We start from the raw sequence: 26727 nt of genomic DNA on the forward strand, positions 1-26727 counted from the left end.
TCAGTAAATCTATTCCTGCAGTAAGATAAATTTGAGTGCAGTCGTCTTTACTTCCTAATTATTAGGAAATAGAGAACAAACTCAGAACACAGTGGTACCATTCATACAGATGAGATTTCACCAAGAACAGCTGCCGGAGGAATGTCCTCAGTATTTGTCTATGTATGCTGCTCTCTTGGACATCAATAACAAATCAAGGTTTCACATTTGCCTAGAGCGGAGAGGGAAGTGCCTAAATGGACGCAGGGACCTTCATGTCATGGGCTCAAGCAAGCACCTGATGCACAGGAGCAGTTTCCCAACACCATACAGTATGTCCGTATGCTCAACAAGAACAGGAAACAACATTTTAAACAAATCGATTCCCTTCAGGCAAAAAGAAGTGCCCTCTCAGTCACATCAAATATGCCCACGCTATTCATAGTTCTATGTGTACAGACTGGGGCAACCATATGTCCACATTTCTCCTAACACGTCGTCTTTTTCTCTTGGAGCCATTACTGTGGCTGAATTTAAAATTCTGGCCCTTTCTCCAAGATTTCTGGACATCAAGCAAACTGGCACAGCTCCACAGTGCAGCAAGTTAGTTTAAACACATGTGGCAGTAGAACATACACTGTAGTCTTTCCAGTATACCAACTGAACATATACAGGACATCCATATAGCAATTTCTAGAAACAGAATCATGGAAACTAATCCTATTCATAGATTTAACAGACTGCTTAAATGGTATGATCAGCACTGTGGCAGTGGAAGGCAAAGTTAAACATGTTTTTAACATAGCTTAGTTTGACATTTTGCATACTTGGGTCATTTGTAGGGCAGCTCACTCATGAACTTTTAATCCAGCTTCAAAACTCAATGCAGATAAAAATTCTTTTAAGTTCTCGTAGATTTGGAGTAGCGCCGCATTCAACCGTATCATGTTCTTCACAGATAAAAAGCCTGTACCATGATGCTGCAAATTTAATCACAAATACACATGCATGATTGAGACCATCAAACAACATCTACGCACTTACTTAGTTCTTACAAGTATCTACAAAAAACTCACACACTTCTTAAATCAGTAACATTTATTTCCATGAAACCAAGACAAATTTTCAAAATTAATACAAGATAAAAATTCAAGGTGGTTGGCAAGGGGAAAAAAGATAGACTGCATATCATGTATGTTATTTTTATACGCTCAAAAATGCTTTTGAATAAAACAATACTGGCACGTAGAACTGGCACTTTCCCACAGAACAAAACCAGCGCACTTTTCCCTTCTCTCCTAGTCAGTAGTTCTATGAAAACTAAGCACACATACATGCAGCCGGCAAAGTTTACCATGGAAATTCAGAGCAATCCTCTATCAGAAGTCACAAAATTATAGCAAAACACTTATTCTACTGCATTTTCATACCCGGTGGATTTTGGAATACTTCCTCTTTCAACAACAATCAGTCTTCCAATGTTTACTATAAGTGCTTAAAACTGCATTACTACTTGCAAACGTGCATGAAGCATTAATAAAGCCTTAGTTATTTGATACAGATTAAAGCACTCCTGCAAAGTTACCACTCCTGCCCGAAATCAAAGCCCTTGAAATCTACAGTTTTGCCTGTTGGTTTCATTGGGTTCCGAATTTACTATAGCATTGAACAAAACACACAATAAACAACATTCATTTTTAATTGTTTCAATAAAAGTCTTCCACCTTGAAAGCAGTATTTTCAAGTATTGCTATCCTAGTCTTCTAATACCTATTGAAAACCCTCAAGAAACAAGACAAACAAAAAAGCCTGAATGGAGAGAAGAGTGCATTTAAACAATGATCTCCCTCTCCTTACCCCATCCCACCCTCCCAACCCAGGATCTTGCTGACTTAATTCCAAACTCACAATTTATTGTACAGCCGTGGCCTGGAATAAGCTTTCCCTGAGCGCTCTTTCTACCTGTTTCGAAAAGTCAGAATGTGTTTACTTGAATCCATCCATTATTATTGCCATTATTGCCATTTTCTTTGCTAATACGCGACATTTTCTAGGCAAGTTATTTCATTTTGGTAGCCCTGGATTTTACATGTAGACAAACTTGTATTCTATTGCTCCAAACACACAACTTGAAAGTGCATCTGACTTCTAAACAGTATTACTCAGGCAGGTTTCAGAAAGTAACTAGACCCAAAAGATCTACATGCACAAGTCTTCATAATGATTCTTCTCCGTTGAAAGATGCAGAATTAATAGCGTATCTGCTTGGAAATTCAATGGCATAGCATCATTAAGAGAGAGAACTGCTTTGCGTCCTGAAGTCTGGATATTAGAAGGGAACAAAACACTATTGTGCAAGAGGAGTCAGATACGGAATGGGAATGAGTATTAATTTCACGTACAAGTAAAGCGAGCGTTTCACGTGCAAAATGCAATACTGCATCATCATGGCATTTATATTATCTTTGGAGGTCTAGTCTCTACCTGCTACCCACCTTCACACGAATGGGAGTTGTGTGACATACAGAAGGAAGCCTCAGAACTGCATTAAAATTTTGCTTAAACTAGTCTATGTGACAGACGTTGTCACGGACTTTAAATGCAAATCCCCAGAGGACTGATCTAAAAGGACATCAAATACTACACAATATAAATACTCTAGGCGACTTGTGTTAATGCTGCTGACTGTATTCAGAATTCAGTAGTCTTGCTTTTTCCTTTTCAGTATTTCTAGCATACTAAAAGGCGTATTTATGTCTTCCCACATAAATAAAGTTAGTCTAATAATTTAACTTTGTAGATTTATAAAATATTTTCTATGCAACTTAACACAATAGCCTAAAAAAGCAATTAAATTTAAATTTAAGAAATAGTATATTTACAGTTAAAATAAGTACAGACCTTATTGGATTTGCATTCATTTATGGCACAAAATAATTTACAAGGCTTAAAGTAATAAATAAGTCACTGGAAAGCTTTCAGAGGTGTGCATTCTCCATACGTCAGAGTGCAGTACAGTTTCAGGAAGCAGTAATGTATTCCGGCTAAAGTTTTTTCATGAGTCCTTATGTTGGACGGCCTTGACCAAAACGGGATTTTGACCTGGATTAAGAGCACATAAGAAACATATGTACATTATTACTGCTAGAATTTTAAATTATTGTCCAGTCAGCTCTCTAGTACAGTATTTGTTTGATATTACTTTCACGTTAAAGTGTCTTCTGAGAGAAGAAGAGGGGAAAAAAAAAATCTCACTCTCAAAATCTATTATTGAGAAAGTTGCGTTTCTGCCAGGATACCTGTACCCACAAACTACATATTCATACGAAGGTACACAGCTGAAAGAACTGTGATGTCAAATATCTTCTTTTGAAATCACTAATTCTACAGAAAGTAAGTCACATGCATTTTTTTGACAGAATAAAATTCCTCTAATGACATATTTGAAGCTTCCAGCCCATTCCTTAAAAGTTGGTCAGCAACTCCACCATAAGCTTCAGCTCAAGAGGTCACCTGCTGAGCCTTTTATGACCAGATCTAGGCTCTACAACCGCACACGGTGTGCCAGCTTGTCAGTTCATTTTTGTTTTATCCACTTAAGGCATAGAAGATCAATATTCAGTAATGCAGGTTTTTGGTGTGGGGGGTTTTTTGATTTTGTTTTTGGAAGGAGGCCAAAGAATAGGCTAAAGAATCTTGGCTAATGCTTTTCCAGTTATTCATAATTTTGCAAAAAATTATATTGGAGCAGCAGTCAACCTTCCAACATAGACGCTATAAAGCAGTTCTTCCAGCATGGGTACAGGAGTTTCATTCTCTTAGCTCTAGTTTAATTTGACAAAGGAAGCGTTCACACCATATATGGTTAACCTGCTGGAAGGGATGCCGATTCAAAAGAAGTGTATGAAACAAGGCATGTTTTTCTTTAAGCACCCACCACCACCCCCTGAAATCCATGTTCTGCTTTTTCCTTTTATTTCAAAACCTTACCTGGCATTCTTCTCAGCATTGTTTTGTCGTGCACTGACCTGCGCTGAGGCCTTTATCTGAGCTTCAAGTCTAGAATAAATGCCTCCTGCATACTGGAATCCAGAAGAAAAAAATCACGTTTTGACATTATTCCAATTTAATCAGTGACTTTTCATAAAAATCACTAATATTCAGCAGAACCTATGGCATATTTTGTTTCATTATCACAACCCAGTACTGAAACCTTTTAAACCCATCCTATTTTCCATGCCCAGTTTTTAAAGGCAGTGAACTTTAAATATTATTTTAAACTATTTTCCCCAAAAAATCATGCTTGGAACAAAATGAAGATTGATAAAATTCAGTTCTTTAGCTTAAGTATTGAATAGATAGTATTTTTACTTGTGTTGCATATTTTTGTTACCGAGGCTCACTTCAATTCTGTAAACACTACATTGAGACAGGACAAATCTTACTTCTTTGCTGTCTTTTGACTTGACTCGATCAAGATCTCCCAGTCTCATTTTTATTAAGTGCCCTGTAATCTCAGACATTCTTCTTTGATCTGTCCGAAATAAGAAAAAATATTTAGAACAGAGGTTTTCCTTGCTACTGAATGCAAAGAGAGAAGAATTAGACGTACACTTTAGTGATATTCTATTTGTAAAATTAGCTTTCTTTTCAGCTCATAGAAAAATCTCGACCAACCAAGATTCTAGATCCTGAAGCATAATGTAGCTTCAGCAGTGTTCCTGGCAGATACCAGAATCTGCCTGAGGCATTACAGTGAGATAAAAATCTATGGGAATGGTTTTGAGGCAGAGCTTTTCAAAATGGCAAAAGTGCACAAGAATGTCAGGAGAGGACAAAAGGTGGAACAAACAAATATAATTCTGAATATTTTTAGACAGAAAGACTGGGAAAGAGATAGAAGTGAATGTTTATCTTTGTTTATCTGCACAGACAACAAATGGTACAGGGATGCAGGAAAAATTATTCGCATACTTATACAGTCATCAGATGATACAACTATAATCTCTGTAGGTTATGTGCTGACATTCCAAATAAAGAACATAAACCACGATAACATACAGTTATAATGCATTTTTTCTTTTTCTCCTGCAAAATTTGAACTTCTTTCCAACATTTTCCAAGACAGTAGGCCCAATGCTGCCCATTTATTTTTCAATCTATAGTATAAGACTACAATCTATAGTTTTATATGGTGGATTTTCTTTCCATTTTCCTACCACAAACATTTTTTCTCCTGTAGAATAGATGAGATTGCTAATAAATGCCAATCAAATCCTAAAGTAACATTTTCAGGAGGAGTTTCCTAGCTGTTTGAATATTTTTGTACAGTTTGGAAGAGCCTGAGATTGCTGTGTGATTTGGATACAGCTGATTACTAACGATTAGCGTAGTTGAAATCTGTTCTCTTCCAAATGCGGAACAACTATAAAAGAAAACCCACAAAAGACCCATTGCTATATCTGAGATTAAATTCAACCTAAAAAGTTTCTAAGTAGCTATATTTTAGGAAATTAGCCATTTCTTATATGAAAGAATAATTTTCTTTGCCTAATATTCACTTTATGAAAGCTAAACTCATGCAAGAACGGACCATCTTCTCTTTGAGCATCTTGGTTGAATCTTAGTGACCTGGAGGCATCCCATTTGTTCTGCTGCATACTCACACTGGTTAGAAAAGAAAGATGCACACAATGTTATCAGTAACAGATTACAAAAAGGGATATACTACAGTAAGTTCTCAAAGACTTTGAAAATTACTTACATGAATGGAGATGCATCTCGGGAACTTGACTATCAAAGAAAGAAAACCATATTAAGTACGTTTTAAGATTGAGTCCAAAACGTAAGAGAATTCCACGTTATTCAACCCGAGAGGCTGGCTTCAGAGCTCTGATTTTACCTTGTCAGATGGCTTCTCCTTTTTCTGAACACTAGGTGAAGAAACCACTTTCTTTGGGTGCTTGTAGGATTTCTTTAATTTCTCCTTTCTCCCTGCTAATTAAAGAAATATCTAACACCACCACAAATATTTGGACTTTCTACACAGCTACAAAAGAATTTTTCCCCTTTATTCCTTTACAAACAGAGTAAATGAACAGGCTATTTTCCCTTTGTTAGTGTTGAAGGCATGCTAATACACACAGATTACTCAAACGCTTTTCTATTACACACGTATAGGAACTCATGTACATATCTAAAATGCAGAGTGGTTACATGTAACTGCACAAGTTTTCTGTTGTAAAATTAAAAGCAAGTGCACACACAAGCTACATCTTTGACCATATTAGTTCAGTCAACAAGCTCTGAGTGATATCAGACCAAAGAAGTTTAAAGTCGAACTACAAAAATTTTCATTTCTCCTTTTTTTTTTTTAAATGTACTGGTGCACTCCAATCCCTTTGAGTCAAGGCAAAAAGAACAAAGAACTGCCTCTGTTCAAATGGCTCATTACTAGGGTGGAAAGGAGAAGTTGCTTTTTGGCTTTTCATGTTCCTAAACCCCTTATCATATTTTAAAAAAAAAAAAAAAAAAAGGACAAAAATCCTTGTAGATCATATAGAGCTTATCTTCTGTGCAGACACAGTTCTAGCCATTTCACTAGTCATTTCACTATGTAACCAGAAAAATACTCTGAAAATAAAAAAGCATGCAAAAATATAGTCGTGTAGCTACTGCCTTCCAACATTTATCTGCAAGGAACTTCTGCAGAACTAAAAGTAATCTGATAGTCTTTCCTGCAAAATACGCCCTTGATCGACTTTGAGGACACCTGAGACATGAATAGTTGCAGCTTTCCTCATTTGCCAGTGATTTTTGATGGCCCTGAGCAGTGGGTCAATTTGTATCTAAACACAGAAAAGCTAGAAATAAAATTCAAGTAACAGCATTTTTTATTTTAAAAATGCCTAATGTTTAAAATTTGCTTACGGAAGAATTCTGCTGCCTTGAATCCCTATCTCTAAAATCCAGGGAGGATGACTGTAGAGACTTGTACCTGGTTTCCTGCATACATCTTCTTCATCCCCCACTTCATCCTCAGTGACCTCTGAGCCAGTGGTATACTCCTCCTCTTCAGATAACAATGATTGCTGTTTCTAATCAACAGGAGGAGAGTGCCACAGATTATAAGTGAGGCTTGATTCCTACTAAATGAATCATTAAATCTGTCTTGAAGGAGTTGTCTTCAAATCTAGTTCCATATCTTAGTGACGTAACTGTGTGCACAGTTAGGTCTGAGAACGTGATTCTCAAATATCGAGAAAGTAATTTCAAATCTTTGCTTAGAATGTTTTGATAAATATTTTTATTTATTTTTCTTCCAAGCAGTCAAACATTGTGAGAGATGCCCAGATAGACTGTAGAATCTACATCTTCAGAGATTTGACTGGGTCTGAGCCTCAGCAAAGTGATACAGCTTTGAATCTAACTTTGAAGGTGGCCCTGCTTTGAAACTGGGAGGAAATATGTAAGATGACACCAGAGATCCCTTCCAACCTATATTATTGCATGATTCAGTGTTTCGTATCCAGTGTATTGCTATATTATTTTTCTCACTAATAAGAAAAATTATGTTATCATAGCAAATATCTGAGCTAGCCACATAATCACAGAATACAGGAAACAACAAGTTTACTTGTGGTTCTATTGAGGCTTGTCGCATCTTGCAAACTGCCTGAAATTGCCGAGATACTAAGTAATTAAATACCACAAAGCACGCACATTGCAGCGCACTACAAGTTACACACAGACTCTGCACACCAGGGCTAACTGCATTAATAATTTATTGCAAGTTGGTCTGGAATATCTGGTTGGGTTTTTTGTGAACTCACTCTAATACTAAAAAATTTTTTTTCCTTCCATTTCTTGTACATCATCATAAACTACTGGCTCCAATATTGCAATAGATGGGGTCACAATGACTAGGGGTCACAGCGAATAGTTCCTAACTGATCAGCACAGCATAGTGAAAATATTAAGGAACGTGATGTTTATATTGTTTGAATATATACTTATAACCTTTAAAGTAGATGATAATGAGTGCCTAGTAATCCACGAGAAATGATGAAGCCCAAAATGGACTGCAAGTTTAAAAAGTTTGCAACAGGAACAGTCTCAATTAGGACACTAGAAACATCAGACTCCAACACAAATCATCAAAAGTGACAGAAGTAAATTGCTGCTCTCTAGCATTTACATTAAAAAAAAATAGTAAATCATGTGACATCCTATGCTGCTGGAAGAACGACTCCCCATCCTCTGCGTTTGACTAGGTCCTCAACCCTGATAACAGCTTTTTGCAATGAAGCAGCAGCATAAAGAAGACATGAAGCATCTCAGACAAGCCATCAGAGACAGACACTCAAAAACTATGAGTTGGATGATTTACATTTCTGTCAGCCTAGTGAACTACTAAGAACTGATGCTGATGCGTGCATTGCTGGTCTATTTGTTGTCATTTCTAAAAACATTTAAAAGGAATTTTTAATGTTTATTCGAGCCAAAGTAGTACTTCACATATACTTCATACTTTCTTGTAAAAATTGTTGCTATACTGCAACCTCCAAATTAAAGCAAAAGTAAGAAAATACATTTTCCTCCAAATTAATTAGAAAATAAGACAAAAATCAAAGCTAGATATCTGCCAATGCAGAAGAGCAAATATTTAAAATTATGAACAAAATATTTTACTAACCAGCTGTAAAGTCCAGTTCTTCAAAGAAAGAAACTGTAGTCACAAAAAGAGAAAGGCATATAAGTTAAAGAACTAATAATAATTAGAAGAAAAAAAAAATGTGAGCAGAATTCTAAAAATAGGAGTGGTATGTTATAGTACAGCAATCTACACTGGTAACACCTAGAAGGCCTACACTCTCCAGGTGTTCTTTAACTAGAAATTTTGGTGGAATGACTAAGTATGCAAACAGGTTGTGAACTACTAATTGATTAAATGCAGTGAATTCATAATCATATTTTAATTTGACTAACCTTAGCACTACAAATATTTACAGCTGATTTTAATCAAAACAGCAGTCCAGGACTGGGGGGGGCAGTTATGTACCAGATTGTTATGGAGTTTAAATTTAATATACTCCCACATTTGTTGCAGGAGAGCTTCTGACGCTCTGTTTGAAATTCTCACGGAATCAGCAGCATCATGCTACCATCAGGATCACTGAGTTACCAGAAGTTCCACAATGGGTGCAGAACTGCAAAAACTTATCTCTGCATGAAAGGTATCTTTAAACCAGGGGCAGTATTATAAACAGTCTCCTTAAATTTGGCTTAGAAACTATCTCTGTTGACCTGACATACGCATAGTAACATACATGCATCATAGTTTGGGAAAGGAAAATCTTCCACATCTTGGGGAGGGGGGGGGGGGAAGGCAAAAACACACACACAAAAAAACCCTGAAACCACAACCCAAGTTACTGTTCTTCATTTATGGGCTTGCAAAAGTCATGTGGACATACCCAGATACATCAGCAGACAAAACAAAGACAGCAATTATTTAAATATTTGCCACATGATATATTTTAAACTATGACCGGATCCTTAAACATAATCAGTTTAAGAACGTGGTGGAAAGCACAGACATATGGGGAATTGCCTCTGATATACAGAAATATTTCCGGCAGACACGGTAAAAGTTTTGCCGTTTCGCCAACCAGATATTTCGTACCTATGCTGGCCTACGCTATCCTGCAATGCTGAGCAGTGCACTTTTTCCTCCAACAACATATGGGTTTTGGTTTTATTAAAAGTTGTCTAATGAATTCTTCAAAGTACTCTTGTAAGAATCTTCATTATCAAAAAGAAGGGGGGAAAACATTAGCAGTCACTCACAGCATTGATTTCTCCAGTTTTAGGACCCCACGGCGTATTTGGTTCTACAAGCACATCACATTCAATGCCTTTTTCATCACAGAGCCCAATACCAGAATCACTTAAAGAGAAAGATGTGAAATGAAAATAAATTTTTCTATTTCATAACTTTAGAATCAGTCTCTCTTTACTCATCAGGTACCAAGAGAAAACAGACCTCCAAGTCAGCCACATAATATTTTGATAACAATCCATGAAAATATAAAGATAGGAGTGAATGCTTATGGGGGTTAAATGACTAAATGTCTACTTGAAATATAAAAGGAAAAAGTACTTGTTCTTCTCTTCCCAATTTCCAACTAAACAATAAAAAATAAGTTACCTTTAAAAAGGCTTATGTCACCCATTTTAAAATGGGAGAGAAATCAAATGTAACGTGCACACAAGTTAAGTGTTGAAGGCTAAGTTATTTCAGTAACACCATACAATGTTCTTACCTATTCTCATCCTTAGTGAAAGGAACAACAATAACAGCTCTATGATGGATAAGATCATTCAATATTTTAGTAGTCTGAGGTGGCAAAGCATCCCCATCTTCATTTCCTGAAGGTAAATCAACCATGTGATCCCTCACTTTGCAGCCCTGCAATACATATACACATAAGATCAAATACTTGAGTTCAGGGGAAGAACTGATTTCAGTAAGTCCAATAACAAAAGTTCAACTTTTAAACTTTTGTGTCCCAAGGTCCTAGCCTGCCTTGGGACACTGCAACAATTTACAATCCTTATTTTAGAAAAGATCTATTTTCATAACACACTGTCACCTCCCCGCAACAGGTTATGCTCTTTTAAAAGTGAGCTAGTATTGAAGTACCTTTGGGAGGGTTGTAGGATCAAATCGAAGTACTTTTTGGTTACAACAGGGATATACTCCTGTCCCAGTCATGCCCAGAGCACTTGCTACACCTGGATAAAGAACTGGCTGCGAATGGTACTGGCAATGGGAGAATTCAGTACACAGGAAAGACTACATTAAAATAAAAGGAGATAATGAGAGGTGAAATTACTTATGGACGTCAAAATTTTGCACTATAAAGAACGTATAACAAGCTTTATTGCCATATATTTTCCAACTGTTTTAATCCCTGCCTCACCCCCCAAAACTCACCCACCACAAGCCATCTACAGACAAGCAACTGAAAGTGAAAATATACTAACTTGGTTACATCTTGAGCAGGTCAACCAATTGACAGTCCCCCAAAGACGCCAATAAACATCCCGCCACGATTTCAATTCCTCATGAAGGCCAATTAAGTACTCGTGGACTTCCCAGGTTTTGTCTCTGGAAAAAAAAAAAGGTCAGGTTGCATACAGAGTCGTAACTCTGTTTTGAGCCTGCCACCAGAAAGGTGAGGTGGAGAAGGAGCAGAACAACATATGCTCCACTAGTGAAAAACCTACAGAAAAGTTTAGAACAGGAAGGATACAACGTGGGACAAACATTATTAAATTCAGAACATGACAGAAGAGCCTATATTCTTTCACAACATCCTAAACTTGATTCATCTCAAGCTCCATATGCTGCAAATTAATAAGCTAAGATAAATATCAAGCCATTTGGAAATCAGGAGAACCATAAAACAGAGGAAAACCCAATACACAGACTAGAAGAAATCAAAATATGCACATGCAAACAAGTTCAGTTATATTGCAGTTTTCTGTCTTTAAAGTAATGTGTTGTGCAACAGAAGCAAAGTACTGCCATTCTATTTTATTTTAAAAGCCAACATAACGTGTTTCTATGTATCTCCAACACAACAGCAATTACTCAGTTAAGAATTAAAGTTTGAAAATATAAGACCGTGTCTTTCTGATGGATCTGAGACTTCTGGTCTTAAAAATACAGATTTTGTTCCTTCCTAGTGATAAAATGACATGCGCCTCTTCAGAATTCAAAAGAGAATACACCACCCGCACTGATGCATGCTATCTTCAGAAAGAGCAGATTACTGTCTTCCCACAATTTTAAGCCCTGGCCTGAACCATTTTTTATTATATATACATGTCTAACCTAGACTAAGCGAGCAGTACTTCCAACAGGAAGTTAGTTCTAGGCACCACTAGAGGACCAATAAATATAAACCTATTTTTAAGTCATGAAAAATAGGCTTGTAATAGTTCATAAGCCTGAATTAATTAGCGGCCAGCGTCACTCCACCTAAGGAATGGTAAATGGATCCTGTGCAGAAAAGCAGCCACAAGTACCACAAGGCAAATAATTAGAACGTAAATAATCCTCTGAGTAACTTTAAAACCCTGTACATTTATATACTAGGAATTGCACAGCAGCTACATACAGTCAGCTTAAGTGAAGTAATACAATTAATGAATTTTATGTGGCTGATCACCAATGATCCTAATAGGTCAGGACAGGGTCGCAAGATTCTGTTCTATTTAGACTGTTAGGCAGAACTTGATCCACACCTTGGAATTACTGGTGGGAGGTAACACCAAATATGTGTTACCTTGGGAGCTGACACTGAACTGTGTTTTGGTTGTTCTGAACGAAATACATCTGATGAGAAAGGTCTCCTGTTATTAATTTCCCACCATCTTCTTTAAAGGGGGCATGTGGGGAGGGAGGGAACCGCAGCTGATCACGCGCTGATCTTCATTAAGAAGAGAATCCAGCTGTTCACAAACATGGATCAAACAGACAGAACTGAATTAAACATTTGTGCCAAATGAATAAGGCATACATACAGAATAGGTCCTGGAAGCTCCTCTGACAAATACTTTAGAACAGAGAAACAACTGGCAAAGTTTATTTATAGTAGTCTTTAAGCAGGCTCAGTATGTGATTTGACAGTATAAAGTCAGTCTAGAAAATAATCTTTAGCATTTCTTCGCTGGCAGATGTAGATTTATAGTGCCATAACAAACCTTGTGGAAAGGCAGCCTTTAATTTAATTCGTCATTGACTACACATATCTTAAAACTCTTTGATGAAAGAATTAGCTGAGCATTTATTTAGGGCAGTAAAACCCAAAATAGCCCTCCCAGTAACTGTGGCTGTACTTTTTCCATTCAGCAGCAGCACTGCTGAATGAATTTCAGAAGTACAACATCATAATCGCCTTTTTTTTTTTTTTGCTAGGTAGTATAAGAAGTTGAGATGTTTCACACTGCTCTTCACATATCTATGACTTCATTTTGTAATGTGAGTATCTGATAATTCCTAAACATGTAGTATTTTTTAAAATCACCCAAAATCATATAGTTGAAGAAATTATTTTTTTTATGTATTATTCATTACCTTATATGAACATAGACAATATTCCCGTGTTGATCTATGTTGATTTTTCCTGGTACACAAGGAATTCTTCTTTCAGTTTCTTTAGTTAGCAGCTTTTTACATAAACAACATCTAGATTTAAAAAAAAAGAAAAAAAAAAAAGACGAAAAAGAAAAAAAGTACTGGAGTAAGAGCAGGACTTCAAAACACAGGAACTATCCTTGCAACTGAAGCAGTAATAAAAAAAAGACCATACCTGTATAATGTTGCTGCATTTCCTCGAGAATCTGGATTTAGGTACTCTGGATCAAACAGTCTCTCAATCTTCTTGCAGAAAAGTTTACTATTAATGACAGCAACACAGCCTACCCATTAGAAAAAACTGAAAATTGTTTTATGTATAGTGAGACTAACAAGGATATTCTGACAATATGCAAAGTCACCATATTTCTTTCAGAATATAGCGTTTAATGTGATTTTCCTTTAAAATAATCTGTTTGGATAACTGGTTCCTGACCTGATCATCTCTTATTTTTACGCAGATGTAAGGAAAGAAAACCCCTAATTTTCTTCCTCTCTTATGTTCTTTGTTTGCCAACGAACACTGCCAGGTGTTCTACCTTGACTAAAAGGCCTTTTATTAATGAATACTTCTGTGAAATTACCCTTAACTTTAATTCTAGAAGTTATAATGTCTTCATCTCTACTGATTAAAATACTTTCTTACTTTCACCTTGCCTGTCTGTCAGTTTGCCCTCCAATAATTGGCCCTTATCTTGACACTGACTAAGCTGGAGTCCTTATGTATGAAATAGTACGCCGTCACAACGATTCAGCTTTCCAGCCATCCTAAATTCTATGTCCAAACATCAGAGTTCACAGGATGCTGAAGCCAAACCATTCTCTACGAATTAGGAGCATGTCATCGCATAAAAGTTTCCTTACCCTAATCCTGGCTCCCATGTGAGAATTCGTGAATAATTTGTCCATATCGCACCCCTAGTGTGGCCTTTCCTTTTGCTTGTTTCCTATAAAAAACACTTTCCTTTTGCTCATAATTTTAATATAAAATTCTGAAGTCACTTCGTGACCTTCTGCATTAAAGATACATTCTATGAGAATATAAATTGTATATACATCGCTTCAAACCCCACAATGTCTTAGCTGTTCTGAAAAACGATCCACAAGCCCAACAGCACTTCAGTAGTGTATTACAGGGCAAAAAGTTACCTCTTAAATTTGTCCCTTTTGTCCTTCAACTCTTCCACTTCATTGTGTGTAAAGAGATCAGCAATGTGCGTGACAAGATTAGCATTGATACAATTCATGTTACATGGCGTAGCTACAATAGCATTCATATTTTTGTGACAATAATGAATGCATTTTTCTACCTAGGAAAAAAAGAAACATTAAAAATATTGTTAAGGAATTCTAGATAAAGCTATCCCAAAAGATGTACTCATTGCTTCAAGATTTTTATTTTTTGAAGTGTGGTGTTTTGGAAAACTATTTCAGTTCAACTTAAAGATAAAAAAACAAGTCTCAGATTTGTCTGAAGGAGACTCTGAATTAACGTGACTCTGAGTTAGTTTGTGTTCTCCTCCAAAAGGTTTCTACAGACCAGAAAACAACTCCACAAATGTTTCATCTTCAACATGTGGTACCTCCTAATTGCTTGTAAAATGAGAACCACGGTACACATTATACATAGCACTGCCTGGATCTCAACTTAAACAGCTATGTTTTCTGTTTATTTAATTGTGGGTCACCCCAATGACAGAACTTTTGACAAACATTTTAACAAACAAGTCAGTAGATATTACTTATACAGAGCTGGAGTCCAGATCCTAAATTGCAGAAGTGTCATTCATGTAAAAAGGATATAAAACGAAGGTATTCATTGATTTAATAATCTTTTTTAATAAAACCTACCAGAATTCAGATACTGATGTTACTCTAGATCAGTCCCCAGAAGGGAAACCCAAGATCCCACTATCACATTTAAAAATAACATACTCTATGTTTTCTTGCACTGAGATTCTGCAACTATTAGATTGCTGCATTGAATAAGAAAGGTGGTAAAAATCTCAAAATGTTCTCATTACCTCATCTGTTTATGTAACAGCCAAAGTATAGCAAACAAGCTGTTTGACCACTGGTAATTAACTGTGCCCTTATGGCAGAGAATCTTTCTTTTTTAATACTTACTAATGAATCCATCTTCAAAAACTCAGAAGAAATAAGAATTGATATGACATTTGATGGTTCTAAAAGGCAACAAAAAAAAAGGGGTTTTTTACGTGAACTATTTTGATAATGTCATATCATATCCCTCCCTCTGCATATTTAGTATCTGTTTCAAGTATTATTTTACCAATCAACCTGTCATTCCATATTGCAATATGTAGAGCATTTTCCATTTTAAGAAACGGTTTATCATTTAGGTCACCAGAGTACAACTATAACAAACTGGAATTTATAAAATCTGGAAAAGGTGGCTTCATAGGGACACAATGACTAAACAATTGCACAACAAGATTAACTTCCATCTGTAGCCATCATACCCAGCTGAGATTTTGCTTAACGTAACCTTTGCATTGCAAGTCATAACTCTATTCTCTGGGTTTGTTTATATTTTAAAATAATGGTAGCAAAGGCTTATAAAAAGATTAAAAACTGCCTCAAATTCATAAAGGCAAAAGTTCTTCTACCATTGTATCACATTGCATTGAAATTTTAGAAAATATTGCAATTGTACTGATGGGAAACAGAGGGGAAACAAAACAAAACCCAACAATCACCAGTATTTTAAAACTACCCCTCTGTCCTTGTTCAGAAGAGGTCTGAAAAATCTTAATTAAAAATACCAGATCCCAAAATATATTAGACCTTTTTCACTGCTTCGACTACCAGGATGTTTCCTGAAAACTGTCAGTGTTGAAAAATCAGAAACATCCGTTACAAGGACCAGAGGATCTCTGTCGCAACACTTTTCTAACAAATGACAAGCTTCAGTGCAACAGTCAGAAACAAAGAGACTGGGGCTGAACTGTATCAAAAACATTAATCTTCCATTAGTACAGAACATAATGAACCTACAACAAATGATCTACACACTTTCTTTTACCTAAACTGGGCACTTCATTAGTTTCAGAATCTTTAGCATTCCTTTTAACGTATCTTATCAACCAGTCAAAGATGTGAACGTCACAGTGCACTGAAATGTCCACTTCTTCCCAGCGCTGGGCATCCACTGACAGATATTCAGCAAAGTATTTCATTTCTGAAATCAAAAGGTCTCGAGGACAAACAAAATCTTCTTTGAGGTTTTTAGCTTCATCGCACACATGGATCACCATATTTGGCCTCAAAAAGAAAACAAGCCACAAACCAAATTAGGACCGTAAGCCAATTAGAACACCAAAACCGATCAACAAGGTCTCGTCTCCAAATCTGGATCACACATTGCAACACTGATGTCACTAACAGGTTTTTATTAACAGAAGGAAAACAATAGTTTGTATTAATAGTTAATAACTGCAATTTAATAGAAACTATTGTCAGATAGTATTGTCAAGTGAAGAACACAAATGCATATCCTCTGACACATAATCAGTGCGATTTAATGGTTAAGTTAAGGGAGTGAAAAAAGAAAACTTCTAGCTCCAGTCCCCAATTTTGTCTCCAGTTTGTTATGGGATCCTATCTGAATTACATAAAGAACTTACTTGTTCCCCCTTTTTTATTTTCTTGAAAAAATAGGCAGATATATATGCCTAACTTACTGGGGGACCAAGGGCAATAACAGCATACAATAGCTATTTCCATCTGTGGAGATTAGAATTGTCTTATTATATATTCAAATGACTATTTCTTAAGAAAAGGTCAAAGCTGGAATCAGTAAATGCTGTCTCTACAGAAAGATAGTTACACCCTTAGGCTGCAAACCAACACATTATTCTACGTGTACTTGTACAGTCTGGAAAACAGTGATGTGCACGGCTATTTAAATTCATAGTAAAATTTTTCATTTGCACTTTTCATTTATGGCTTTCTTTTCCCGCTTTTACATAGGACATATCTATGTTCGCACAACATTTTTTTTTTAAATGTTATTGAGCATCAATCTTGTTTCATTCCTTTTTAAAATCAGGTTATGTTTCCTATTCTCACCACAGCAGTGATCAATCACTCAGAGGAACACTATGGACAGATTCATAAATAAGCTATCCCTATCGCACATAAGAAATTCTCAAACCACCTCCTAGTATTTCTGTAGCAATGTAAAGTTTCCAAATTTCTTACAGCATTTATTAGGATGTTCCCAGCTGTTTTCTTTGTGATAGTAGAAAAGTATGAGCAATTTAGACATCTTTCTGTCAGTTCTATAATCCCCTAGATAACAAACACACAAAGATCTTCTTACCCCTGGCTTTCGTCAGTGCTTTCTCCACCTTTATGCACAGGACCTTTCTCGGATTCTGAGGAACAATTCCTTGTGGAGGTTGTGCTGGGCCTTCCTTAAATGTAAGGAAAAAAGGCTGCATTAGAACAAAAATGCCCGACCTTTTGCTCTTCAGCATCTTGGAAGCACAACTGAAGTACAGCTCTCACGATGGAGCAATGTTACACAACTAGCAACAAATCTGTGCTACCGTAAGGGCTACTAGATAATACAAATTCCTTCTCTGAAGGCCATGCACCGGAAACTCAGACCAGCAGCGTTGCTGGGTTGCCCAGACACTTGGCTGCAAATCCAGATGGGTCCTGTCTCAATATAGAGCAGTAAGATTCATGCAGAGCCTTCAGCATTTCCTTCTGGGAATGCGATCCACTCCTTTCACTCTCCTTGTCTGCTTTGTGGGTCTTAAGACTCTTGTCACCTCAAAACTTCTGTTTCCAGGAAGCTTTGCTGCCAGGATATAACAACTTGAGACTAACTCTGCTTCTTATCCATAATTTGTTAGCTCTGGAAATAAGTCTCTTAAGGTGTGTTTTTGCTAAGTTTCTCAAACGCATGGCTTAAAGCAGCAGATTATATAAAACAATGCTCAAAGAAAGCAGACCATGAAATTTGTCTAGTCCTAGAGCTACACCATGTAGCTTATTCCAGGAATAAAGGACAGCTGCGCTTTAGTTCAAATAGGTTATCTTCACAAATGCACTACAAGCAGCGGAACCTGGACACAAAATCCAGTGAACTCCAGGAGGTCTAGACACCAAATGCAGCGAGTTAAGACAACCCCAGCATTCAGACATTGAATAACATTTCCGACTGTGATGAATGGATCGCTGCAATCTGAAACTTCAATAATCTTGCTTATAAGTCAGAAAGATCATTATCTTTTTTAAATAATGGAAGGGCACCTGTCTGCCTTCCACTGAGGAAAACCCATAAGGTTGTGATTTTCCACGATCACTCCCTACTCTCAGATTTCTAGGAAAAAGAGTTCCAGAAGCATCTTCTCCTCTCATGTAATGTAAGAGGCTGTACTCTTCTGAAGAAGACTAAGATAGACCTTTTCATCTTATGGCCAAATAACTATAGCAGACTGACACCAAAAATGATCTGGAAGCTTTATACAGTTCAGAACACAGCAGTTATGCTCTTCAGGAAAGCAAAGTTATCACACCAGAGGCAGAAGAAACAAAACTTTCTCCAAAGATACAGCCTAAGGCCTTGCACAGTTAAGTCTTAGTAAGGCCATAATAGAGGGAACATGGTTAATAAAAGGGGAAGATTTACTAGACAGACCTTAGTAAAACCTTGGAAGGGGCTGGGTCTGCCACAGCCTTCAGGGCAGCCATTCCACTGCAGGCAGATGACCCATGCTAGTATTAAAACAGCCAAGGTGGGAGTCCTAGATTTTGAATGCAAGCTAAGGTGAGTATTTTAAAGGAAGGGCCTGTCGAAAAAACACACATGGAAAAGTTCTGTCTGCAAGTATTAAGATGTTTATTTTGAAGGCAGTGAAGTTATTTATTAAAGAAAAGGAAATAGTGCTGACAAGAATATGCAACACAGACAAATTAACGGGGATGTCTGAACTTTACCATATATTTCTTCCTATCTTATTCTGTTCTTCCCCCCAAAGCTTATAGATTGTTTGACTTCTGAAAGTTAATAATAAATACTTTGGGTAAAAGGCTATCCTATATGCTTGTTTACTGCCATAATATGCAGTCAGAGGAACTTAACAGCAGTTTGCCTTATAATTAGCAAGTAATAAATGAGCTTTTATAACTCAGCCAAAACCAGAATCCAGCTCAAAATGAAATTGGTCTGATTGCTTTTTCTTGCTGTTACTCATGTCTACAAACAAATCCAAACAGGCCCAAAATTCTTGATCCTAACAATAAGCAGATGTGAATAAATCCACTAGGAAGTAATTAATTAAACAAAAGGCATTTACAAATGCTTTTCTCAAATCCCCAATTCTGAAATATACAAGTACCTCAAAATACTAAGAAGGTGAGTTCACTACAAGCCTGCGAGAAAAAAGATTCATTATCCTGATTTCATAACAACAAATTACATATAAACAGGGAAAATGATTTATCCAAAGTCACAAAGAAAACAGAGAAAAATCTCAGGCTAAGATCTTGTAGTAGGAAACATTAGGGTACTTAACTGCATTAATACTTATTATATGTATTACGTTGTTAAAAGGAAAACATGCACTAATTGTCTAAAGAGTTCTATAAGCAGAGTTAGCTTGTTAACTGCCTACTGGGAAGCTACTAATCTTATAAGTAGCCACCTGTGGGTGCAAGAAGCATTTACTCCACATCATGCATGTAACAAGTATATAATTGAAAGCCGATTGGAAGCATTTTCAGTCTAGATACTCCATATACAATTTTCAAATATCATCTCTTGATTAGAGTTATTAAAAGCATTTTATTCGTTCTCCAGCAAAGGTCAAACAGCTGTTTTTCTTCTGCAAAGAGTACAGTGATCGGAAAGCTGCAGCACTGTGAAGGACATCGTAACAGAGAACATTTTGTTTAAACACTTCACTGTCTTAATTTTTAACACAGAAATTGTTTACTCATTACTGAAGCAAATTTCTCATGCAACACATCTACCAAGTCCTACAGGCGCTGAAAACATCTCAGTCTACAATGAAAAGCAGGGAATAACTATCAGACAGTTACTTACAACTTTTTACAGGAGCAGTACTTGAGGAGATGTTAACAATATTTAATTGTGCTGTGACTGAAATACAACTATTAGCACTGGTCCTCTCCTGCCAAATTACTACTTGGACACATAATTGACTAAGACACATTATATGTCATTGCAAGACTGTCTTGCATCAAAAAGTAACTAGACCACGCTCCAACTCCTATGTAGCCATCTTGCCTCCAAGCAGCATGGCAAACACAGGGCTTTTTGCTGAGAGAGAAGGGTCTGACCTCAAGGGACCACCTTCACAGTTTTCTGCAGCTTTTCTACACAAAACTTTCTAGTTATTTTAATAACACAGCTTAATGTGATTGCAAATGGCTGTAGGTTTAACAGTACAACATTGGGGATACAAAACAGGAGAGTAATTCCTCTCCCCACTAAAAATCCTAAAGAGAGGATTTAGCGTAAGGATTTATGCCTTTTGGAAGGACAAGCTATTAAAAATACCCAAAGAAACGTCAATTCTTAATCTAAACTACCTCAAAGGGACTTCATGTATGCATTAAATTTATACTTAACTTTCTTTTTCAAAGATGAACAAGCACTATTCCTGGGTGAACTTACCACTCAGGACAGAAAAGCATGCACATACTGATTATAATCAAAGCCAATATATTTCAGAATGACTAAAAACATACCAGTTATAGTAATGGAATCCTGCCCAATAGCAGGCTCCTGAAACTCTGTCTGTGTATCGAGCAAGGAGGATTTGATGTACGTAGCTAAAGTTTCCACAGGACTCCCACCAGCGGCCATCAGGGGATTATACTGGTTGTCAACAGGTGAACTTCCACTGCTTTTTAGTTCATCAAACCTTTTTGCACACTGTCACAAGATTAAATGATAGGACAATGAAGCAGTAGCTTTCAGTACATTTTTAATAACTATAATTTGAGACGGATATTGTATTTCATGAAATGTTTTGCATGTGAACAGTTACTGATACTAAACTTATAATGCTTCCTATTTAGTTAGTTGTATCAGTAAAGTACATAAATATACAGAAAAATAAGTAAGATTTACCATAAATAAACACTCTATCAGAAAGAGAAAAAAATAAGATGGAACTGTTTCAACCTTTATTTCCTTAAACCCTGTGATTTTAAGCCTGATATTCAAAAGGGAAAGCTATGGGCAGAGTTTAAATTCTCTTTTTGTTACTAGTTCTTTCACCATAATCATTGTCAAATATTATTAGAAAGTAGCTATAGTAATTGGTTCATAATTACTATTCTTTTACTTAATGACTTCCATTCTGATTTGGACAAAAGGGACTGGTGATTTCCACTGCAGTTCTATTAACTTTCCATTACGTGTTCTGATGAACTAGAAAGTCTTTCCGTTTTGTAAATTTGTACTGATACAATGACAATTACAGGTTTGGTTCAGCAGAATGCTATGCACAGCTAATTTACACATACAAGTAAATCTACTTAATTCTACAGGTGATCCTCCTGTGACACAGCTCATCAAGCTCCATTCAAGCAGCTGTTTTTATTTGTTTATGTTGGATTGAGATAACTGACATTGCTGCATGCCACCTGCCCCTTTGGGAGGGGTGCACACAGTGACATCCTTCTGATATTAATGTAATGTCTCAAATCTGTAAGGATGCCAGCCTACTATATGCAACAGATACATAAAAGCACAGGTATACATGTACTTAATTGCCTTAAACAGGGACTCCACATATTTGAGACACTTTGTTCTTTTAAAACAGAGTAACCAGACATGTACTAATCAATCATATTATCTTTATTAATATGAGAAGACAGCTCACCAATACTTTTATAATCATTTTATTTGTCTAATGTGCACAGTACTGTCTGCAAATTGAAAGGAAAACAGTAGAACCCCCACCACCAAGCGCTTTGCCAAGCACTTGAAAGGCAGTAACATTCCACAGAAGCTTCTACTCCCAATCACTCACTTTTATGTTCTAAATACAAGGTTACAGTGATGCCCAATAGCAATGCTATAAATGTGAGCTGACACATTTGATTAAGTCTGCAAGAAAATAAAGACAGTTGACTTGTTTTTCTTTCCAGCTTTGCTGAATCACAAGGGCAAAAGACATTTTCCTCTTTTAGCTTACTTCCCCTCAGAACTGAAAAATTCAAAATTATTTTTTTAAAAAAGGTAAGCATTTCACCAGGAAATTCAGCAGTCCAGAAAGATTAAGTATACGGAAGTACTAGGTGTTCCAACTCTATTCCAACCAAAGAAAGAAAAATCCACATCTTGTAGGACCAAGCAAGAGGCAACTGCACTCTTAACTACCTAATGGAGATCTGTAACTCATACTTCCTTAGAATTGTAATGACAAGCATAGAAAGTTATCAGGTTTGCTAGTAAGTATACTACAATCTACATGAGGTTAGTGGGTACTACTACCCTTTCCATGGAAATCTTAGCTATGTAATTTGAAATACATTAGCACAACTACTTTTTTTTTTTATTCCATTTTTAAATTTTTACTTTCCAGTAATTTTTGTTCTTATTCTATATCAGTTCTGATGAAATAAAACACAGAATGCATTTCTTAATGTCAATGTTCAGTCTTTGTAGAAACAAAAAGGTTTTTTTCAATCTACTGCTCATTTAACATTTTGATTCCTTAGATATAAATTACTTCAGGGGAAAAAAAAATCCCTTAACTTCAATTTCCCTCCCTCCTCCAAAGATGTTTTCTTCTTCATAAAGTACTGCTTAAAGTATACAAATTCTTTTATTAGTAAATTCACCTCTTTGGATGTATATCCTGGAACTAGCCTTGCCACGCTGTCCCAGTTGATAGGCTGAGGAACACCAATTAGGGAACACAGGATCATATCCAAAACCATTTGATTGTTGTCATACGGAAAGTTATTGTTGTCTGAAAATCCACGACTCATCTTTGGCTACTTAAGCCTAGAAGAGAAAATGTTATTAGCAAGTCTCACTGCATAGTTGCTAAAGCTTGATCTACGTTAACTGCAGCACTCTGTAAGTTACTATGGGAAATGTTTACCACAGCATTACAGTCAAGTACTAATGCTTTATTTGATAAAATTTATGCATTCATATCTGCATCCTCAAAACCCTGGGGGGAGAAGCAGATGTGCAAAACACACCAAAACCAACTCAAAAGCAGCAGGCACTACCTACCACTCCTTTGAGTTGTCTGATTCCAGGAGGGATTCACACCACTGATCCCTCCAATGCAAAAAAAGGCCTCCCACAATCTCAGAATAAACAGCCTAAGCAACAGAGGGACATTTTAATTTAAATTTACTTACATTCAAATACACTTGTCTGTTCCCCCAAACTTTCTACTGCTCAACTTTGGTCTCCTCTTGCTCTGCCTGTTTGTTTTGCACACCTGACTTCCCTTATATAGGAGCCAATCCAGGGCACCCAGCTAACGGCCATCAATAATACTTCGGAGCCCAGAAACAGGACACCTGGATGTCTTTCAGCTCTCATCCTCAAGACCTGACTTTTGAGTTGTCCTAAGGCACTCACAACTCCTGATTAGCTGGGATTATCAGGGCCAAGAAACCTCGTTCCTTCAGCTTCAAGTTGAACACCAGAACAAAGCATACAAGGACCACAGTGAACACTTTAAAAAAAAAAAAAAAGAAAAAAAAAAAAGCATTTCCTCTAATTGGAAAAAAGGGTTATATTTAGGGTTTTTTTTTTTTTTCCAAATGAATTTTATGTATAGCACCAGGGAACACAGTAAAAGTTCGAAGTACTGTTTTAGCATATGCTTAGAGAAAACTGCAGGCATTAATCAAGACTTTCATATTCAAGTAACGCACAGCCAAAGAGCTTAGTAAGGACTCATATTTGGAAAGCACTTTGGACCTTTTCCAAAGTATCTTAAACAGATCACATAAATAACAGAACTTAAAAGTCACATACAGGATTTTGACTTATAAAGCAAGGATTATAGAGAATTTCAGAGAAAATACACTTAGACGGTAGCAGATTTAACTGTTACTAAAAGTAACACATAGATGTTTCTTTTGCATCACCCTCTTTCTAAAAGAAAAGATGCTTAAAATATACAAAATAGCACTGATTTTGTTTCTGACTCTAGAAGCTATTCCAGCACTTTGTTTTGTTGGTAGAAACAGAAATCACAATAGCAGGTAACTGTAAGCTTTCATCCTCTCAAAAGAGCAGCTGAATGAAACCATCAGAAAGACAAAACCCAGAACCCACCAATATAATTCTTAGGTTTCATTATATTCATGAGATTTTTAAAAAAAAAAAGCCACAAACAAAACACAGAAGACAAGTCCAACAGAAAAAGCCATACCATTTTAGCAATTCTATCTAAATGAAATCTATTGCAAAGCGTGCCAAATTGCAAAGCCAGTTTTAAAGGACAAAGGTCCTCCACAGACAATATGAGCCCAAACTTTCCAGCTAAGACAGATGCCACTATGAGGTAAAGGTAGATCAGGCCCTGCAGTCATTGAGTCTTTAGCCCTCAGCCTGACAGCACTATCAAGTGGTGTCACTGTGGTAATTCTATGGTGGAGACTTCTCACTGTCAGCGCGCAGACAGATGTCAGTATCAGTTATATTTAAGCCACCGAGTATCTACCATATCTGCTGTTATGATAAGAAATAACCGGGCCAGAACAGGTCAGCACCAGTGGCAAACCTAAGTGGTTATAAAATATGAAGCCGACTTCTTGTGCTACCTTGTACGCGTGTAGCAGCTGGTTTAAAAATATGTTTGAATGAGATAAGTAAATGATGGAGTATTCGAATCCTCTGGCCTTGAGCCATAAAATATGCTTAACGAAAGTAAAATTACTAGCAATGACAATATTGCATAAATTACCATTTTAAGGACTAGTTCTATGATATGATTACATTGGGTAATCAAAGAAAGAAAGAAAGAAAGAGAAGCAGTTATTTTGCAATAGGTAGAGTCTATAATTTAAAGGAAAAAATACAGTGTGTTTTGACTGCTTTGCTGGTAACAAGTTTATGTATGCATCAGCACTGTGGAACATGAAGCAACCCGACCATGAAGGGATGACAGGTACTCTAAAAGGCAATGACATGTTCAGAGAGGATGAAGCCTTTGTCTCTCAAATATTTTTTTTATTTGCTTATTCGGTACATTAAAATACAGTTTTATATACGCTTATTACTGCAAAGATAAATGAAGGAACATACTTAATTACAAGCATACAGAAGTTAAGTTTTTTTATTTCTATTCCAGAAAGAGCACGGGACTCCTTTTTGTGGCTTTACACATGATATTTAACATTTGCCTTTTTGTCCTTTAGGAAATCCTGTCAGAAGTATAGTTAAAGACACATGCAACATTCTGTCTCATGCAAGAACGGTGCACTCCATAGGAAGAGCAACATAAAGGCTATAATAAATCATATTGTTAAGAGAGAGAAGGCAACTTCTGCAGATTCTCTCCAGATTGTTACTGCAACTAAAGGTCAAGTTAACCCTTTCCTCAATTGTGGAAACTGGCAGAAAAAAGTTTCAGAATTGTTTAACTCTGACCAACTCATTTGATATGCACAACATAGAAAGATGCGTGACAATAGGAATTTTTATTAATACTTAGAATTCTAAATTAATTGCTGCAAAAGATCCCCAACACTTTAATATTTCATAAAACTGATATGATTTAAATAAAGAGTTAATTCATTATGGAGGAAGTTGATTTACATTACGGAAATGCACCGCCTCGTTTAAGAATGTTTTTTTATTTTAAGCAAAGAATCAATCTAAAAATGAAGATTACTATCCCCATATTGTACATGCATAACCAGCAGGAAGGTAAGGATGGTGGGATGGGCATGAGGTTTCATGCAGAATCGTTAAATGCAACAAAGTGATGGTGCAGAATGGAGGGGGGGGGGAAGAGATAACAGCAACTTTGGTTATAGTTTGCCCACATACTAGTCAAAATAAAAATTAAAATAACATATTTAAATAAAAAAAAATAAAAGCGGCTCCCAGTTTTTGGGGCAAGATCCTACAAGTGCAACCAGCCTCCTCAGGAAACACCGCCCTGGTGGGACCCGCCCTCAGCAGCAGGGACCTCCGCCAGCCACCCCCATCCTCTCCGACGGAGAAGCCCCCCGCAGCTGTCGGGCACCCCTCCCCGGTCAGAGGCGCGGAGGGACCGGAGAGCCGAAGGGAAACCCAGCGCCGGCGCTCCCGGGAGGAGCGGGAGGCTCTCCCGACTTCCCCCGGCTGCGCCGGGGCAGGAGTTACCTGGCGGGCTCCCAGGCGAGGGGTCGGCGGGCGCGGGGCAAAGCGGCGCGGCGGGACGGGCAAGGGCCCCTCCTCAAGGCGCAACGGCCGCCGGGGCAGGCAGCGGGACGGCGGCGCGGCTCCCCTGAGGGGACGAGCGCCACGCCGGGCGCCTGGCGGAGCGGAGCCGGCGGCGCGGAGCCCG

General features: G+C 37.1%; 1 protein-coding gene across 2 annotated transcripts; it reads right to left on the minus strand.

Moving 5' to 3' along the window:
- Positions 1-1068: 1068 nt before the first annotated feature.
- On the minus strand, positions 1069-26662 carry SANBR (SANT and BTB domain regulator of CSR). Of its 2 annotated transcripts, XM_075147752.1 has the most exons (21): positions 26544-26662; positions 23042-23207; positions 20936-21122; positions 17532-17625; positions 16233-16471; positions 15314-15372; positions 14336-14496; positions 13362-13448; positions 13127-13237; positions 11029-11152; positions 10685-10837; positions 10305-10450; positions 9829-9928; positions 8675-8707; positions 6977-7076; positions 5882-5976; positions 5744-5772; positions 5573-5646; positions 4425-4513; positions 3970-4061; positions 1069-3081 (listed from the first exon to the last, which is right to left on the minus strand). In XM_075147752.1, exons 2-21 carry the CDS (start codon positions 23189-23191, stop codon positions 3045-3047), a joined length of 2160 nt encoding a protein of 719 aa, XP_075003853.1. In that variant the 5' UTR covers positions 23192-23207; positions 26544-26662; the 3' UTR covers positions 1069-3044. The 2 variants fall into 2 exon arrangements, 1 of the variants encoding a protein (XP_075003853.1); XR_012673256.1 differs by lacking the exon at positions 1069-3081 and having other exon boundaries at positions 3973-4061; positions 5541-5646.
- Positions 26663-26727: the final 65 nt, after the last annotated feature.

This window comes from Calonectris borealis, chromosome 3 (genome assembly GCF_964195595.1).
Source record: "Calonectris borealis chromosome 3, bCalBor7.hap1.2, whole genome shotgun sequence".
Lineage (NCBI taxonomy): Eukaryota > Metazoa > Chordata > Aves > Procellariiformes > Procellariidae > Calonectris > Calonectris borealis.